Raw genomic sequence first — 16,944 nt, 5'->3', positions numbered from 1 at the left:
TTGGAACGACGTCGAAGTGGACTACGATGTGTTTTGAAAAAATCGCTTCTGCTCCGTCTCGACGTACGGTGAAATTTTCACAGCGAGATGGCCTGGTACCTCGCCCCGATCTCCCCACCCTTCAGCTTCTGGTGCTTGATGTGCCTCACCGTCGCGCCGTAGTACGCCTGGATGTCCGGCGCCACCCCGTGCTCCTCCCCCGCGAGCTCGCCGTTGATGATCTCCAGCAGTCCCTGCAAGATCGACGCGTCCACCCCGGGGCAGCCTCGCTCGAAAAAGTAGAGGTACTTGTTCAGCACCTCGATGAACAGCCGAAGGGCGTCCCCGCCGCCGCCTCCGACGCCGCCCAGCGACGCCTGCTGCACCCCACCCGCGATCTTCAGCGCCTTCTTGAGGCACGTCACCGTCGAGGTGGCGTCCCGCGCGGCTCCGTCGACGCCGTCGGGGCCCCAAAACAGGTGCGCGCAGTCCGAAACCGCCCTCACCTGATCGGGCTTCTTGAGCAACCTCGCGCTGTACGCGGTGGTCTTGTGCACGAGGGACTCGCGCGACTCGGCGGTGAACCCGACGCACGAGTGCAGGGCCCCGACGACGCAGGACAGCGCGCTCCTCTGCGCCGCCGAGTCCGAGATTTCATCCTCGTAAATCGTCATCGCGCGCTCAAAAAATTCATACGCGACGGGCTCCATCCCGGAGGCGTCCGCCAGCTGTGCCGCCTCGAGGAACAATCGCATGGCCGGCTCGTGCCTCGACACCGGCGCCGCCGCCAGCGCGGAGATGGTCTGGTGGAGAAATTGGAGGATCTTCTTCAGCGCGGGGCCCATCGGGCCCGTCGCCGCCGCCGCCGCCGCCGCCGCTCCCGAATCGCCGGAACCCGAATCGGCTCTCGCCCTCGCGAGCAGCGACCGTCCGAGGCGCATGGCCTCGTGCGCGAGCGGCGGGAGCGTGTGCTTCAGCCGTCTGGGGCCGCCCTGTCCGAAATGCTTCCTCGACGCCACCAGCAGTCGGTACTGGGTGTCGCTGTCCCCCGATTGCAGCGCGTGCACGAGCCGAGCCACCGCGTTTTGCTCCTCCTCGAAATCCTCCTCGTCAACCTCCTCCGCGACGCCCTCCCGGTCCTTGATCAGGACCGAGATGAACCTGAACAGAGTCTCCGCCTGCGTCGCGTCGGATACCGCGCCCTCCGGCTCGCGGATCACCGACTTGACGATGGTCATCGCCATCTGCCGCAGGTTCGCCGGCTGCAGCAGCGACATCACCCGAGGGTAGTTGGAAAGGCCGAGCACAGACACGACGTCGTAGGTGTCGAGTGGCACGGTGAGCAGCGCGTGAAGCTGACGCACGCCCTTCTGGTCCGAGACGATCATCGGCGGGCCGGCGTCCTCGGCGCCGCCATCGATCCCGCCCCGGTCGACGCGCTCATCCGATGAATTTTCCTTTGAATCCTTCTCGTCGCCGCCGCCTGGCGCGTTGAGAGCATCCGCGCAAGCGCCCAGCACGTCGTCCACGTAGTCCAACCGGTCCCTGTGCACGGCCGTCACGAACCCCATGAGCGCCGCGTGCATCTGCAGCCTGTCGTGGGCGTCCATCGACGGCTGCGAGGCGATGATGCTCTTGCACCCCGCGCTCAATTTGCCAAACGCTTCCACCGCCACAAACTGCGCCACAATCTCCGGGTTATCCCGCGCGGAGGACGCGAGCCTCTCCATCAGCGACGCGAGGACGTTGCCGATCTTCACCGTGGGCTTGAGCAAGGGGCACGCCTCTAGGAACGCATCCAGCGTTTGGACGTGAAACTCGTCGGGGAAAACCTGGATGAGCGCGTCCAGCAGGTACGGCTGCGCGATGTCGTCCTTGCAGTTGATGACCTGCTCGAGGACCCTCGGCAGGACGGTCCCTTTGTACAGGTCGAGCGTCATGCCCTCCAGCTGCGTCAGCACCAGCAGGTTCTTACCCACCAAGTCTCGCAGCTCGCGGCGCTCCTTCTCTCTTCTCTCTCGGTCGCGATTTCCGCCGCCGTGCTGCATCCGCACCCACAGCTTGTTCATCTCCGTGAAGTTCTGGAGGACAAACTCGACCGCGTCGTTGACGTTCCCGCCGTTGCCCTCGTACTCGCTGCCGGTGTCCGGCAGCAGCGTCTTGCTCGCCTGGCTGAGGTACGTCCTGAGGAACAGCCCGTGGATGGGCTGCTGCACCCCCTTGGCCATCTCCACGAGATCTTTGAGCACGTCCTTCGCGGCCCCGTCCTTGCTCTTGATGTACACGACGCCGACGGTGATGAGGAGGTACAGGCGCGGTAGGATGTTCCCCGCGTGCTGCACGAGCTCGTAGAGTTCCAGGTTGGATTTGCCGTGCCTGGCCTCCTCTCCGAAGAACGCCTCCAGATGCCTCAGCTCGTTCCACACCTGCATGTACAGCTCGTAGTACTTCTGCGGGCTCAGCGCGATCGTACGCAGCTCGCCGAGCATGAGCGAGCCCTGCTTGAGCGCCTCGCGCAGGTTGTTGTCGTCCTGGAGTCGGAGGCGAGGATTGGGAGTGGGTCGGGTCAGCGGTCCGGGTTCGGATCTGACATTTTTGCGGGCGAGGCGGGAGAGGCTGGATCGGGTCGCTCACCAGCGCGCGCTTCATGTAGAAAGCGTACTGTTTCACCAGGCTCGACGCATCTGGTAGATGTGAGGGGGAGATATCGGTCGGTTTGGTCAGATCGTCGTGACGACGGCGTCGGGGCGAGGAAGTCGGCGAGGCCGCGGCACCCGCGGAAGGGCACTGAAAATGGGGGAGCCAACAACACCCGTGGGTCGGATCCAGCGGGGGGGGCGCTCGGCACGGGTTGCGGGACGCGACGGGGCCGCTCGCGCACCTGCGAGCCACTTATCCTGCTCATCCTGAGCGGACACGTTCATCGTGGCCATCCTCGCGGTGACGCGTCCGGCCGCTACGCCCCACCGCGGTCCGCGACTCTTTAGTCTGTGCCGCGGGCGCCAGATGAACCGCTGCAGTGCGACGCACACTGAAGCGGAGGCAGACTTTTACGAGTACGGGTTATGACGAGGGGTGTTTTTCTTGTGGGACGCAGCGCTCGCGCAGGGCAGCGCGTGTGTAGAGTACAGGGCGAATCGATATTAAACGTTCGACGGAGGCGCCTACGAGTACTGCACCAGGGTCTCCTTGATGGTGTTGAAGCTCTTCTCGCACAGCTCGTTCGCATCCGTGCTCCTAATAGGCGGGTGCACCACAACCTTGATGCCGCCCGGCACCGACCGCATCGCCCACTCCCGTCCGTTCTTCATCACCTTCGAGCAGTTGACCAAGGTCACGGGCACCACCAGAGCGTTCTCCTTCGCCGCCACGCTGAACGCGCCCTTCTTGAAGTCCGCCATCGTTCCGTCCGCGGACCTGGTGCCCTCCGGGAAGAACAGCACGGAGCAGTCGTTCTGCAGCAGCTCCCTGCAGTCCTTCAGCGTCTTCATCTGGCTCTTGCGGTCGGTGCGCTTCAACGCGATGTGGCCCGTCATGTACATCGACCACCCGATGATCGGGATGATAAAGTTGGAAACCTTGCTGATGAACTTGAACGGCCTTCGCAGGTGGAACAGCGAGTAGATGTCCAGGTAGGACGCGTGGTTGGCGACGTACACGGCTGGCGTCTCGACGCTCGGCAGGTGTTCGCGCCCCACGACCTCGACGGGGCAGAAGAGCGACGTGGAGACGGTGGCCCACACGTCGTTCACGAAGCTCAGCGCGTTGCGTCTGTACTTGTCGGTGAAGTAGACGAAGGGGAACATGACGACCATGGACGCGAAGAGGGGCAGCGCGAGCGTGAACGTGAAGAGGTAGAAGAGCTGCGCGCGGAGGATGGCGAAGATGCCGACCTTGTCGTCGGCGGGTTTAGACGCGTCGGGGTTGGGCGCCGCGGCGGTCGAGGACGCGCGGGTCTCGACGCATCGAGCGCGCGAACCCACCGCGCGCGCCGGGGCGCTGACGAGACGGAGCCCCGCGGCGGGCCTCGCCCGCGGCGCGAACGGGGACGATCCCATCGGTCGGGCCCCGGCCGTCGCGGCGGGGCCCGTCGCCGCCGAGGACCGGGTGGCGGTGTTGGCGCGCGCGCGGATCCCCGCGGGCACGCGCGCGGAGACCGACGCCGTCATGGTGGCGTTCATCGTCGACGTGCAGTCGGACGGCACTGGCGCTGCTGTTGTGCGGGCGTCGAGGATGGGGAGTCAGCGGATAACGATCCAGCCAATGGGAGTTCGCCCACTTGGAAACTCAGATCATGTGTTGCAGATCCTGATAATTGCCGTTAGCGCGGCCATTTCCTATTTGATGACGACTCTCAACGTAAATCAGTCTGACAGAGCACGAGTATTTCACGACGAAGGCGGCGGCGACGGTCGTCGACGGCACAGCAGGGGAGCGCCTCGCGCGAGAGAGCCGACGTCGACACCGGAGCCGGACCCCGGAGTCGGATCTCGCGATCGCGATGCTGGCGGGCGCGCCGGGCACCGCGGCGGCGGCCGCGGCGGCGTCCGTCCTCGCGCTCGAGGGAGGCGAGCATGCGCTGGCGTGGGGCGTCGCGTTGTACGTAATCTGCGTCGCGACGTGGACGCTCGCGGACGCGGTCGGGGCGAGGCTGGTGTTCAGAGGGAAGATCCCGAGCGTGCCGTGGCGACCCAACCTCATGTTCAACGTTTACGCCACGCCAAGGCGCAACCTCCTGGACAGGATCTCGCGCAGGATGGCCGCCGCGCGGGATGGGAACGACGCGACGACGAAGCATCGCCATCGCCATCGAGCGTTCGCGACCGTGGTGGGCAACTGCCCTTTCGCGCACGTCGGCGGCGCCGCGCTCGCGCGAGCCGCGCTCGACCGGCAGCCCGTCAAGTCGCCCCTCTATCGCGCGTTCGAGGCGTTCGCGGGCGTCGGCATATTCACCGCGGAGGGCGACGACTGGGCGGCGAAGCGATCGGAGGTGCTCGGCGCGTTTGCGACGGCGGGTCTCGAGCCCCTCGCCGCCGCGTCCATGCGCGCCGCCGCCGGGCTCACCGCCGAGATCGACGCACAGCTGGCCGCGGCGGCGCGCGGGAAGGGGGAAACGCGTCGATCGCCACTCGACGACGCGGAGAAGGGAGAGGGAGGGGAAGGGAGGGGGGGGGTTGGGCTCGAGGTGGACACAGCTGTCGAGATGGACATGCTCCCCCGGCTGCAGCGAGCGACGCTTCGCGCCACCTTCGAGTACCTCGCCGGCGTCGACCTACCGACCGCCGCCGCGGCGGAAGCGGGGGACGCGCTCCACGACGCCACGGACCAGCCAGCGCGCCCCGCGGGGGTTTGGGAGGACGAGTACCTCGCCGCGGCGACGGATCTTCGCGCCCTCATCCCAGCCCGCGCGAGGAGCGTTTGGATGCTCTCCGACTGGGCGTACGCGCTCTCGCCGCTGGGTCGTCTCGAGCGGACCCGGATCCGCGAGGCGCGGCGGCTTCCGGAGCTCGCGCTGCGGGCCGCGGTGCCCGGCTCGCCCCTCGACCACCTGCGCCGCGGCCCCGCGCACAGTCGGCGGCGATTGGCGGGACGGAGCGGGGGGTCGATTTTTGGCGATTGGTTTCTGGGCTTGTTTCGGGGCTTGTTTCGGCTCGGGTCGCGGGACCCTTTGCTGGACGAGGCGACGACTCTCCTCTTCGCGGGGCACGACACGCAGTCGGCGACGTTGTCGTGGGCGCTGCTTCGGCTCGCGGGCGATCCCGCGGCGCAGCGGGAGCTTCGCGCGAGTCTCGCGGATGACCCGGCGGCGATGGAAAGTCTGGGTTTGGCTGCTGGGGATAAAGCGGCGTCCGCGTCGACGACGCGGACCGAGCCCGTTCAACCCGCGTGGCGGACGAGCGCGGGGGCGCCGGTGCTCGAGGCGTGCCTCCGCGAGACCCTCCGGCTCCACCCCGTGGCGCCGTTCGTGGCGAGGAAGCTGACGAGCGACGCGGTGGCGAGCGCCGGGGCCGACGGCGGCGACGCGTTGACGCTGCCGGCGGGGTGCGCCGCGGGGGTGTGGCTGCACGCGGTGCATCGCGACCCGGCCGTCTGGGTCGACCCGGACTCGTTCGACCCGTCTCGGTGGCTCATCACGGACTCGAACGCGGGGGGGCAGGGTGCAGGGTTTAGTCCCAGGGCGGACTCGATTCATCATTCCCAGGGTTCGAACACTCCCGGGGTTCGCGTTCGGTTCAAGGGTTCCGGGTTCATGCCGTTCGCGACGGGCCCGAGGGCGTGCGTGGGTCAGCACCTGGCGTGGGTGTACATGCGCGTGGTGCTCGCCAGGTTGGTGTGCGCGTACGAGGTGAGACTGGCGGAGGGTGAGGGCGAGGGCGATGCCCTGACGCCGTCCGTGGGGTTCACGGTTACACCGGCGAACGCGGCGAGGGTGCGGCTCGTGCCAGTCGGCGGTTGAGTGCCATTTTTTTATGTGAGGCTGCACTCGCGACTGCGTGAACTTACGAGAATCACATCTTTTTGCACTCCTTGCATGTAGAGCGCCGACGACCGTGCTCGCAGATTCCAGACCCACCGCAGTCCTTGCACTGAGAGCGTATACGACCGTGCTCGCAGATTTGAGACCCACCGCACTCCTTGCATCTGCAGCGCCGACGACCGTGCTCGCAGATTTGAGACCCACCGCACTCCTTGCACTGAGGGCGCTGACGACCGTGCTCGCAGATTCCAGACCCACCGCAGTCCTTGCACCTATGGCGCTGACGACCGTGCTCGCAGATTCCAGACCCACCGCACTCCTTGCACGCAGAGCGTACACGACCGTGCTCGCAGATTGAGGCCCCACCGCACTCCTTGCATGTAGAGCGTATACGACCGTGCTCGCAGATTCCAGACCCACCGCAGTCCTTGCACTGAGAGCGTATACGACCGTGCTCGCAGATTTGAGACCCACCGCACTCCTTGCATCTGCAGCGCTCACGACCGTGCTCGCAGATTGAGGCCCCACCGCACTCCTTGCACTGTTTGCGCTGACGACCGTGCTCGCAGATTCCAGACCCACCGCACTCCTTGCAGTAACGACGCTCACGACCGTGCTCGCAGATTGAGCCCCCACCGCACTCCTTGCACTTAGAGCGTACACGACCGTGCTCGCAGATGCCGGACCCGCCGCACTCCTTACACTGTCTGCGCCACTTCCCGTGCGGACAAGCGCTGCACACCTTGCACTGCGACCTCCACTTTACCCCGTGCTCGCATGGCCCCTTCGTGGGAGGGGCCCTCTTCCGCTTCGTCCCCTGCTTCGATGCGTCCTCCTCCGTCACCTCGACCTTGACGTCCACATCCGGGAGCACCCTCCCAACGTTAGGCCGCCAAATCGACGGCATCCACCCCCGCGTCCACCGAAGCGCCCGGCGAGATGTTTCGAACCCGAACTTGTTCGTCGTAAAGCGTGTTCTATTCAGTCATTCCCCGTCGCGCGCGCCCCGGGACCCGGCCGGACTGGACGCGGCCATGGTGCTGTTCTTCACTCCCCGGGGAAACGATGAGACGAAACACTACATCTACATGGGACGTGACAAGGTCGAGAACGAGGACCTGAGTGAGTGCCCCGCGCCGCCGTCCCCTCCCGCCGCCGCGGCTCTCCTCGGCGGATCCGAGACGCTGACCCGCCCGACCCCCCTCCTCCGTTCCGCCTCCCCCCTCGCAGTCAAGTGGGGCCTCCCCGAGGATGTGTGGTTCCACGTCGACAAGATGTCTTCCGCTCACGTCTACATGCGCGTCAAGAAGGGCCAGACGTGGGACGACCTCACCGAGGAGGAGCTCGAGGATTGCGCGCAGCTCGTCAAGGCGAACAGCATCCAGGGCAACAAGGAGAACAACGTCTGGATCGTGTACACGCCGTGGGCCAACCTGAAGAAACTTCCCCGGATGGAGGTGGGTCAGGTCGGGTACCACGACCTGAAGCTGGTGCGCAGGATCAAGGTGGAGAAGCGCCAGAACGAGATCGTCAACAGGCTCAACAAGACCAAGCGAGAGGAGTACCCGGACCTGGCGGCGGAGCGAGAGGCGTACGACGTGGAGGTTCGGGAGGAGAAGAAGCGGGCGTTTCGTGAGGCGGAGAACGCGCGGCTCGAGGAGGAGAGGGCGAGGGAGGCGGACAGGGACGCGCGGGACTACAAGCACATAATGGACGGGGACAAGATGATGACCAACAAGGACATCGCCGCCAAGTACGAATCCGTCTCGGACTACGAGGACGACTTCATGTGAGCGAGTGAAGCCCTTGCTGAAGGTGGCGAGCGCATTGATAATATGATATGATATAGGGCGAGAGACACGCCGTGTTTTAATTTTCCTTTCCTTTCCGAGGAGCTATATTAAAGATTGCTGCGCGCAATGTAGCGCAAGTTCTATGCGATGCAAGCGCCGGCACTTCAGCCGGACGCACTAAAATATGCTTGTAATATTGCTTGGTGTTGTTGATGTCGCGTTCATCATCTTGAAGAGCTTGGTGGTGGAACAAGACCCTTGAAGTACTCTTGATGCTCGATGACTGTACGGCACGCTCTGGCACAACTGCGGTGAGGCATGAAGAGGTACTTAGATGAGGTCGGCGACGTTGGAGGGGAGCTCCTCGATGACGGTCTGGTAGAAGCGCTGCACGTCCTGGAGGAGGCGCTCGTCATCCTTGGTGACGAAGTTGATGGCCACACCCTTGCGGCCGAAACGGCCGGAACGACCGATGCGGTGGAGGTAGTTCTCCGGCTGGGTGGGGAGGTCGAAGTTGATGACGAGGGACACCTGCTGGACGTCGATGCCGCGGGCGAGGAGGTCGGTGGTGATGAGCACGCGGGAGGAGCCCGAGCGGAACTCGCGCATGATGATGTCGCGGGTGTTCTGGTCCATGTCACCGTGGGTGGCGGAGACGGTGAAGTCGCGGGCGCGCATCTTGTCCGTGAGCCAGTCAACCTTGCGGCGGGTGTTGGCGAAGATGACGGACTGGGTGATGGCGAGCGTCTCGTAGAGATCGCAGAGGGTGTCGAGCTTCCACTCCTCCTTGTCGACGTTGACGTAAAACTGCTTGATACCTTCCAGGGTGAGCTCGTCGCGCTTGACGAGAATGCGCACCGGCTTCGTCATGAACTTTCGCGTAATCTCGAGCGCCTCGGGGGGCATGGTCGCGGAGAACACGCCAACCTGGAGCTTGGAGGGGAGCAGCTGGAAGATGTCGTAAATCTGATCCTTGAAACCGCGGCTGAGCATCTCATCCGCCTCGTCGAGGGAGAAGATCTTGATGTAATCCGGCTTGAGAGCGCGGCGGCGGAGCATGTCGTACACGCGGCCGGGGGTGCCGACGACGACGTGAACGCCGCTCTGGAGGATGCGCTGATCCTCCCTCACGGACGTGCCACCGACGCACGCGTGGCACTTCACGTTGAGGTAGTCGCCGAGCGCGCGCATCACCTTCTCAATCTGCTGCGCGAGCTCGCGCGTGGGGGCGAGCACCAGCGCCTGGCACTCCTCCTTCTCGTAGTCGAGCTGCTGCAGGACGCCGGCGCAGAAGGTGGCCGTCTTACCGGTACCGGACTGCGCCTGCTGGATCACGTCGAGGCCCTTGGTGAAGGGCACGATGCCGCGCTGCTGAATAGCGGAGGGCTTCTCGAAACCGTACGCGTAGATGCCGCGAAGGAGGTTCTCGTGGAGGTTCATCGAGTCGAAAGTCTCGTGAACCTCGGTCCAGTCGGTGATGGTCATCTCGCCGTTCTCGGCGCCATCCTCGGCGAGCCTGCGTTTCGAGAGAGGGATGAACGGGGACGAGGTGAGCGAGGCGAGCGAGGTGAGCGAGCAGAGGCGACAGACACCATGGTGGACAAAAAAGTGCTCCGAGGTTAGGGTTGACGGAGACGCGCGCGACGCCCGCGGCGCGCCGCGGGCTCGCTCGAGCCGGGAGAGCCCGCGCGGGCGCGCGCGGCGCGCGTGGATCGTCGCGATGTTCGACCCGCACGAGTTTCGAACCCGCGCGTCTCGCGTTCCAGGGCGCGCGCGTCTCTCGAACCACCGCGGCGGCGGCCCGCCACGGTGGGCGACGTTTTGGCGCGCGCGGGGGCGGGAAACGGGGCGGGGCACCGCGCGAGCACTTACAGCTCCTGCATGCCGCGGTCGTAAGCCTCATCGTTGAAACCACCTTCGCCAGACATAATTCTGCGGGAGGGAGCGGGCGGGACGGAGGTCAGAACACGCGCGGGACGTGCGCGATCTCCCGGCGGCTCGGCGCGCGCGCACGCGCCACCGAGAGAAAAAACTCGGCAAGATTGCGGTCCGCGACGCCGCTGGCCAGATCGACCGGAATACGGCGCGACCGCCGGGCGCGACGCGGCTCGGAACGCCCCTTCGCCCGGAGGTGTCCGAGCGGAACATCTCAGAGACGGCGTCGACGCGAGCGGGACGAGATGCGCGCTCCCGACGCGCCTCGCACGCTCTCCCGCGCGCTCGTCCGCCACGCGAGACGCTCAGGGTTTGCAGCGCCTGCAGCGAATGGGGGCGGGCCGACCTCTTCGCGCGGATGCGCGCCGTGCGGGCCGAACGCTCACCTTTTGGACTTCGGTTAAGAAATAGAGCGTTTGTAACTAAAGGCACCTGCGATGCGCGGGGGCGGCGGGCGGCAAAGGTCAGCGACGTGGCCGCTAGGCGCGTCTCAAGGCGCGGGACCAGCGGCGGATGCGCGCTCGCAATTTTTGGACGGCGAGTCGTGTGACACATCCCGAGAAGAAAAAAACAGCGCGGTTCCGTCCGGAAACGCGCCGTGGGAGGCCAGGCGACGCACCTGGAGGTGGGCCCTTAGGGTGAGCGGGTTAAGTGAGCGGGGAGTGAGCGTTTAGGCCGACGCGTGAGCGACCGGCTAAGAAGGGATCGGCCGTCGCGTCGAGTCCGACTTTATAGAAATCCTCGAGAGAACGAGAGGCGGCGGAGGCATCGAGGTGCAAAACGAAGCGTCGCCGTGACTGATATTCGTGACTGGTAGTGCTATTTGTCACGGAATCGATCGGGTTACGAGTTAGCCCGGATTTCCTGGTGCTATGGGTAAACAGTTATGTTAGGATTGACCAATTACGATCAGACTGCAACGCAGGTCGCGATCGAGTTCGGGAAACTCTCAGCCTCAAATCCAGCGGACAGTCGTCGGGCCCTCGGCGGGTGCCGGTTTCTCCCTCGTCGCGCACACGCTCGAGGCCCCAACGCCCGAGCGCGCGGTGCTCTTCGGCCCGTCGAGAGCGCTTAAAGACCGTTTCAGGGTCTACTCGAACCACACGGTTCAAAGCGGGGGCGAGTCGAGGGCGGTCGCGTCTAAGAAGGGGCCGATCGGTGAGCGGCGGCGAGGGTGCGGTGCGTTCAAACGGAAACCAAGGGTGCAAGATGCTGTTCGGCGCGGATGAGAGCCCGGCGCAGAAGAAGATCGTAGATGCGGCGGCGTGGAGCCTCAACATATTCACGTCTGTGGCGATCGTCATGGTGAACAAGCAGCTGATGAACGGCAGCGGCTACGGCTTCTCGTTCGCCACCACCCTCTGCGGGCTGCACTTCCTCTGCACGTCGTCCATCGGCCTGTTCACGTCGAGCAATAAGGGTGGCTCGGACGTCAACGCGAGCGGGGAGAAGATGAGAGTACCGCCCAACGACATCGCCATGTTCGTCGTCGTCGCGGCCACCTCCATCATCGGTCTCAACATGTCCCTCATGCTCAACACCATCGGCTTCTACCAGGTGTGCAAGCTCGCGCAGATCCCGACCATGTGCGTGCTGGAGGGCACGCTCATGGGCAAGAAGTTCGGCAGGAAGGTCATCCAGGCCATCGTCATCGTGCTCGTGGGCGTCGGGATCGCCACGGTGTCGGACGTGGAGATGAACTTCCAGGGAACCGTCGCCGCCATCGTCGGCGTCGTCTCGACCTCGGGCCAGCAGATCCTCGTCGCCCACCTGCAAAAGAAGCACAGCGTCACCAGCAACTTCCTCCTCGCCAAGACCTCGCCATACATGGCCGCGTCCATGCTCCTCTTCGGACCCGCGATGGACGAGCTCGTCACCGGCAAGTGGGTGTTCGACTACGAGTGGAGCTCCGCGTCGCTGACCTTCCTCGCCGTCTCGTGCTTCTTCGCGGTGCTCGTGAACATCTCGTCGTTCCTGTGCATCGGGCGATTCTCCGCCGTGTCGTTCCAGGTGATCGGCCACGTGAAGACGTGCTTGGTGTTCTTCTTCGGCTGGGTCATCTTCGCGGCGCCCATCACCGCGAGGAACGTCATGGGGTGCTCGCTCGCGGTGGTGGGGATGATTTACTACTCGCACGCGAAGACGCAGGAGGCGGCGAGGGTGACCACGAGCGCGAGCGGCGGTAACATCGCCAACGGGAAGCTGTAGGAGGCTGCAGTGCGTTTATTCTTAATACATACGAGTCACGCGCGTGACGCCATGCGTCGAAGATTAGTTGTCTCATCGGCGCGATCGGCTCTTGGAGGAGCGGCTATTGTTAGACTTGGTCTTCATGCTGAGCTTGTGCGCCTCCTCGATGCATTCCATGCATCTCCTGGTGATCACCCGTCCGTGCGTGCAGAGCCCCCATCCCTTGCAATCCTTGCACCGTCGCCGCTCCCTGCCGTGCTCGCAGATCCCCTTGCCACCGATTCCCTCGGCGGCGCAGTCCCTGCAGAAGTACCCCTGCCGGTCGTGCGGGCAGAGCGGCTTGGGCCACAGGTTGCACGTGTTTTTTCTGCATCGTGAGCGCGTGGTGCCGTGCGGGCACGTCTCGTGCCCCACGCACTTCTTGCACGTCTCCCTTATTTTTCCGTGCTCGCACGCGAGGCCTCCGCTGCACAAAACGCACTTGATGATCGGGATGTCGTGCTCGCAGTACCCCGCCGCGCGACACCGGGCGCAGTTGTACCGCCACCTTCCGTGCGGGCAGCAGCTGCACAGCTTGCAGTGGCACTGGGGCTCGACGCCGTGTTGGCAAGGTCCAAACGACGGGGTCCTTCGCGCGAAGACGGTCCACGCCTCGGGGAGCGACGACCCGGGTTTCCGGGTGGGTTTCTTAGGCGTCGGAGGCGCGGATTTCTTGGGTTTCTTAGGCGTCGGAGGCGCGGATTTCTTGGGTTTCTTAGGCGTCGGAGGCGCGGATTTCTTGGGCGTCGGCGTCGGCTTGGCCCTGGGTTTCCTCGCCGCGTTGGATGCGAATTTTCTCGCCGCTCGCATCTGGACCGGAGGCTGGGGTTCGGGGACCGCGGTCGGGGTCGAAGCCGCCGAGGGTCTGGTCGTCGGCGGTCTGGCGTTCGACGCGAACTTCCTCGCCGCCGCTCCGGGAGAGGCGCGCGCGTGCGGCAGGTCCTTAACGGTGCGAGGCCTCTTGGCATGAATGCAGAATGCGTCGTCGTCGTCGTCGTCGTCGTCGTCGAGTGCGCTATCCAGCTTGCGCTTGGGTTTAGTCGGCGTCGTCATCGGTGACCTCGCGTTGAAGGCGGACCTCCTCGCCGCCGCGAGCTTTTTTATGTCCGCTACCCTCATCCTCGCGCCTCGTGACTCCACTTCCGCGCGTCCCAGGAAGTGGCCCGCCGGTTGCGGCAATTCCCACCCTTCTTCGCTGGAAACGACGGAACTTCTCCGGCTCTGTCGTCACCCCGGCCACACCCTCAGTCCGCGACGACCGCCATCATCTTGGAAGGACATGTCAGCCGCATCCGTGAGGTCCGCCACCGGACTGTCCGCCAGGACGGCCGTCTCGGGTCCTCGTCTCAGGTCCCGCGTCGTCCAGACGCCGACGTCCCGATCTCGTCGCGCGGTTAACCCAGTGGCGCTCTTCACGGGCCTCGTGCAGGGCACGGCGGAGGTTGTGTCGTTCGCGAACGTCGGCGACTTCGCTCGGCTGAAGCTGCGGTTCCCGCCCAACACCCTGGACGGCATCCTCATCGGCGCGAGCGTCGCGTGCAACGGCACGTGCCTCACCGTGGTCGAGACCGACGGCGACTGCGCGTGCTTCGACCTCATCGTGGAGACCCTCAGAGCGACCAACCTCGGGGAGCTCGAACCCGGCAGCCTGGTGAACTACGAGAGGTCCGCGCGCGTCGGGGACGAGATCGGGGGGCACAACGTGAGCGGACACGTCTCCACCAAGGCCACCATCGTGGAGCAGGAGGACACGGACAACAACCGTAAGGTGGTGTTCGAGCTGGACCCCAAGTGGAGCAAGTACATCCTGCCGAAAGGGTTCGTCGCGGTGGACGGGTGCTCGCTGACGGTCGGCGAGACGTCGCCGGGGCGATTCAACGTGTGGCTCATCCCCGAGACCATCCGGCAGACGGTGTTCAAGAACAAAGGCGTGGGGAGCACGGTGAACATCGAGATCGAGTCCCAGACGCAGACCATCGTCGACACCATCGAGCGAGTCCTGGAGGAACGGGGGCTCGGGGCAAAGCCGAGGAGGGCGGACACGTCGGAGTCCTCGTCCAACGCCGCGAGCAAGATCTACCAGAAGAAACCCGCTGCCGTTTCGGACGGGTACAAGGACCCGATGGACGCGCTGTGCGATGAGGATCCCTCCGCGGACGAGTGCAAGGTGTTCGACTGACGTCAACCTAACCGTGATGAAGCTTTAGTCCCTTACAAAAACAAACAAGTGTGTGGCCGTCTATGAGGTATCAAACAAATGCGGGGTTCTTCACGTCGTCCCAACCGAACTGTTTTGCGTTTTCGTATCTAGTATTTTTCGACATTCGTCAACGCGCTGGCGTCACGGTCCGTCGAGGGGGAGTCCCTTTCGAAACCTCACGCCGCACGCGTTGCACAGAGTCTTGGGTCCCTCGGGTCCCATGCGCCACTGTGGCGTCTTCTGCTGGCCGCAGTTGAGGCATCCCCGCTTCATCTTCTTGCCACTCGCGGTGATGATGCTGTCGGTCGCCATGGGTCGAGGATTGACCTGGATCACCCCGTTGGCCTCGCCCTTCCTCCTCCTCTTGGCCGACGAACCGCCGCCGCCGCGCGAAGGGGTGGACTCCTCGTCGTCGGAGGCGTTCGGTCCGTCGAAGGGCGCGTCCCGCTTGGTGGACCTCCTCGACGAGGATCGCACCTCCGCGGTGGGGACGTGCTCCGCGGTGGTCCCGCACGTCCCCACCGCCGCCGGCGAGCTCACCGCATCGCCCGAGAGCGCCGTGGTCGCGTCGAACCCCTCGAAGTACCCGCCCCAGTACGTACCGCGCTCCGACATCGCCGTCGGCGTTCGCAAGCCGCTGGCGACGCCGGCGGGGTCGCGATCGGCGTCGCCGACCGTCGCCGCCGCGTTCAGCATCTCCTTCGCCTGGATGGTGAGCGCGGTCGCCGTCGCCGTCTTCTGCGTGGCGATGGACCGCGCCTCCTTGGCGCGCGCCCTGGCCGTCGCGGCGCGCGCGCGGGCGAGGCGCACCCCGTCCTCGTCGCCGTTGTCCATCAGCGCGACGTCGTCGGGTCGGTCGTCGCCAAAAGCGACGGGCGCACAGCTGGCGTCGTCGTCGTCCGGGTCGCACCCGACGCCGAGGTCCACCGTGGTGAGGTCCCTGGGCAGCGAGGGGAGGTTCTGGAGCGCCGTCCACTCCTGTGAAAGTGTACCGGGGATGGGGAGTTTGGCGTCAGCGCCCGTAACCATAAAACTCGAAATATCTTGGGACGTTCGCGGATCTTCTTTTTCTCGTGGAGGCGGGCGCGTGTCGAACTTGAAAACTGACAGGGTGGCCTTTAGCGGACGCGGGGGGTGCCAAGGTGGCGCCGGGGCACGCGGGCGCGGGGCACGCGGGCGATTCGGGGCGATCGAGCGATCGAGCACACGTACCTCGTTCTCTCTCGGGCTCGTATCGTTCAGGAGTGCGTCGAAGGTGCGCGCGGAGAGCGTGCGGAGCGGTCCCTGCGCGTGGCGGATCGGACGGGACGAGGTCAGCGACGTTGTCAGGGCACCCTCGGAAAAAGCGAAGTGACGTGTTTTCCGAGTGTCGCGCGGTTCGGGCGACGGCGAGCGCGCGGATGCTGGGCGATTCGCGCGAATCGAACCACGAGCTGGATAGCTGTGTGGGTGAAGATACGCACCTTGGTGAAGAGCGCGTCTGCGACGTCGACGTCGCCGAAGTTGACGGGGGAGAAAACCTGGGGGCGTTGGAAGGAAACGAAAAGACGTCAGTCGATTGGTTCTCGAGGGTGCCGCCGGCGTACGCGCGCGTGGGGCGCCGAAATCACCGATACGAGCCGAAGGGTGGAAGATCTTATGCACATGGGTCGTCGATAAGAGGAAGACGCACCTCGGAGGGCACATAAGAGGTCGAGGGCGCTCCGGCGTGGGCCCTTTGCGCGTCGAAGGCGAACGGCTTTTCACCCGCCGACGTCGCGTCGGCGCCGGTGACGCGTCGCGACGTCTCCGGCGGCTGGGCGTCCGCCGCGCGCGTGTCGAATCCCGAGGGAGTACGGAGCAGGTCCATCGCCGCCAGCTCGCTGAAGGCCATCTTGGCGGCGACGCCGCAGTTGGACGGGGGAAGGCCGAGGAGATCGGTGCCCGCGTCGAGGCTGGGAAACGAGTGCAAACCCGAGTCGAAGGGGTGGAGCCAGGCGAGAGGTCCTTCGGCCATCGGCGCGTGTGTTCCGTTCGCTTCTCTTTCGTCCCGTTCGCTGGTCACGCCGCGTGAAAGACGTGAACGAGGATCGGTCTCGAAGATATCCGGTCGACGTGCGGTCGCTCGCGCGTCGGTGGGAAGTGCACGCCGAGGCGCCATCGATGCCGGCTTTTTTATTCCGTCTGTCGTGGCCGAGAACGAGCGTGGCAACGGGGAGACGCTGGAGATTTCGCGCCAACAACGTTGAATAACGAGTCGCGCACGAGTAAGCAGTCACACAATTGTGCAAATTGGTTTCATAACGCGATTGCACTTTTACAATCGCGTGTCTCTACGAACCGTCATCGGC

At 65.0% G+C, this 16,944-nt stretch overlaps 10 protein-coding genes across 10 annotated transcripts; 4 read left to right on the top strand and 6 right to left on the bottom strand.

Annotated features, from left to right (window-relative positions):
* Positions 1-6: 6 nt before the first annotated feature.
* MICPUN_105123 (vacuolar sorting protein 35) lies at positions 7-2,912 on the bottom strand (the record flags this gene model as incomplete). Its single annotated transcript, XM_002499630.1, has 3 exons — positions 7-2,510; positions 2,614-2,663; positions 2,861-2,912. The coding sequence occupies 3 exons, from the start codon at positions 2,910-2,912 to the stop codon at positions 78-80; spliced, it is 2,535 nt and encodes an 844-aa protein (XP_002499676.1). The 3' UTR covers positions 7-77.
* A 231-nt stretch (positions 2,913-3,143) lies between these two features.
* On the bottom strand, positions 3,144-3,794 carry MICPUN_78992 (predicted protein; the record flags this gene model as incomplete). The annotated part of the gene is made up of 1 exon (XM_002499629.1): positions 3,144-3,794. The coding sequence occupies one exon, from the start codon at positions 3,792-3,794 to the stop codon at positions 3,144-3,146; it is 651 nt and encodes a 216-aa protein (XP_002499675.1).
* Positions 3,795-4,480: 686 nt separating this feature from the next.
* On the top strand, positions 4,481-6,436 carry MICPUN_55968 (predicted protein; the record flags this gene model as incomplete). The annotated part of the gene is made up of 1 exon (XM_002500108.1): positions 4,481-6,436. The coding sequence occupies one exon, from the start codon at positions 4,481-4,483 to the stop codon at positions 6,434-6,436; it is 1,956 nt and encodes a 651-aa protein (XP_002500154.1).
* Positions 6,437-6,488: 52 nt separating this feature from the next.
* On the bottom strand, positions 6,489-7,364 carry MICPUN_55969 (predicted protein; the record flags this gene model as incomplete). Its single annotated transcript, XM_002499628.1, has 1 exon — positions 6,489-7,364. One exon carries the CDS (start codon positions 7,362-7,364, stop codon positions 6,489-6,491), a length of 876 nt encoding a protein of 291 aa, XP_002499674.1.
* Positions 7,365-7,491: 127 nt separating this feature from the next.
* Positions 7,492-8,250, top strand: MICPUN_78662 (predicted protein; the record flags this gene model as incomplete). Its single annotated transcript, XM_002500107.1, has 2 exons — positions 7,492-7,579; positions 7,688-8,250. The coding sequence occupies 2 exons, from the start codon at positions 7,492-7,494 to the stop codon at positions 8,248-8,250; spliced, it is 651 nt and encodes a 216-aa protein (XP_002500153.1).
* Positions 8,251-8,323: 73 nt separating this feature from the next.
* MICPUN_106753 (hypothetical protein) lies at positions 8,324-10,857 on the bottom strand. Its single transcript, XM_002499627.1, has 4 exons — positions 10,805-10,857; positions 10,572-10,617; positions 10,123-10,182; positions 8,324-9,766 (listed from the first exon to the last, which is right to left on the bottom strand). Exons 3-4 carry the CDS (start codon positions 10,176-10,178, stop codon positions 8,581-8,583), a joined length of 1,242 nt encoding a protein of 413 aa, XP_002499673.1. The 5' UTR covers positions 10,179-10,182; positions 10,572-10,617; positions 10,805-10,857; the 3' UTR covers positions 8,324-8,580.
* Positions 10,858-11,394: 537 nt separating this feature from the next.
* Positions 11,395-12,441, top strand: MICPUN_113801 (hypothetical protein; the record flags this gene model as incomplete). Its single annotated transcript, XM_002500106.1, has 1 exon — positions 11,395-12,441. One exon carries the CDS (start codon positions 11,395-11,397, stop codon positions 12,391-12,393), a length of 999 nt encoding a protein of 332 aa, XP_002500152.1. The 3' UTR covers positions 12,394-12,441.
* Positions 12,392-13,559, bottom strand: MICPUN_55973 (hypothetical protein). The gene has a single exon (XM_002499626.1). It carries the CDS (start codon positions 13,531-13,533, stop codon positions 12,466-12,468), a length of 1,068 nt encoding a protein of 355 aa, XP_002499672.1. The 5' UTR covers positions 13,534-13,559; the 3' UTR covers positions 12,392-12,465.
* A 134-nt stretch (positions 13,560-13,693) lies between these two features.
* Positions 13,694-14,593, top strand: MICPUN_55974 (riboflavin synthetase; the record flags this gene model as incomplete). Its single annotated transcript, XM_002500105.1, has 1 exon — positions 13,694-14,593. The coding sequence occupies one exon, from the start codon at positions 13,694-13,696 to the stop codon at positions 14,591-14,593; it is 900 nt and encodes a 299-aa protein (XP_002500151.1).
* Positions 14,594-14,602: 9 nt separating this feature from the next.
* Positions 14,603-16,715, bottom strand: MICPUN_107704 (hypothetical protein). Its single transcript, XM_002499625.1, has 4 exons — positions 16,287-16,715; positions 16,078-16,134; positions 15,827-15,898; positions 14,603-15,592 (listed from the first exon to the last, which is right to left on the bottom strand). The coding sequence occupies exons 1-4, from the start codon at positions 16,608-16,610 to the stop codon at positions 14,756-14,758; spliced, it is 1,290 nt and encodes a 429-aa protein (XP_002499671.1). The 5' UTR covers positions 16,611-16,715; the 3' UTR covers positions 14,603-14,755.
* Positions 16,716-16,944: the final 229 nt, after the last annotated feature.

The sequence above is a fragment of the Micromonas commoda genome, chromosome 2, assembly GCF_000090985.2.
Source record: "Micromonas commoda chromosome 2, complete sequence".
In the NCBI taxonomy this organism is placed as follows: Eukaryota; Viridiplantae; Chlorophyta; class Mamiellophyceae; order Mamiellales; family Mamiellaceae; genus Micromonas; species Micromonas commoda.
Note: the sequence above shows the minus strand (reverse complement) of the source record. Positions and strands in the feature narration are given on the sequence as shown.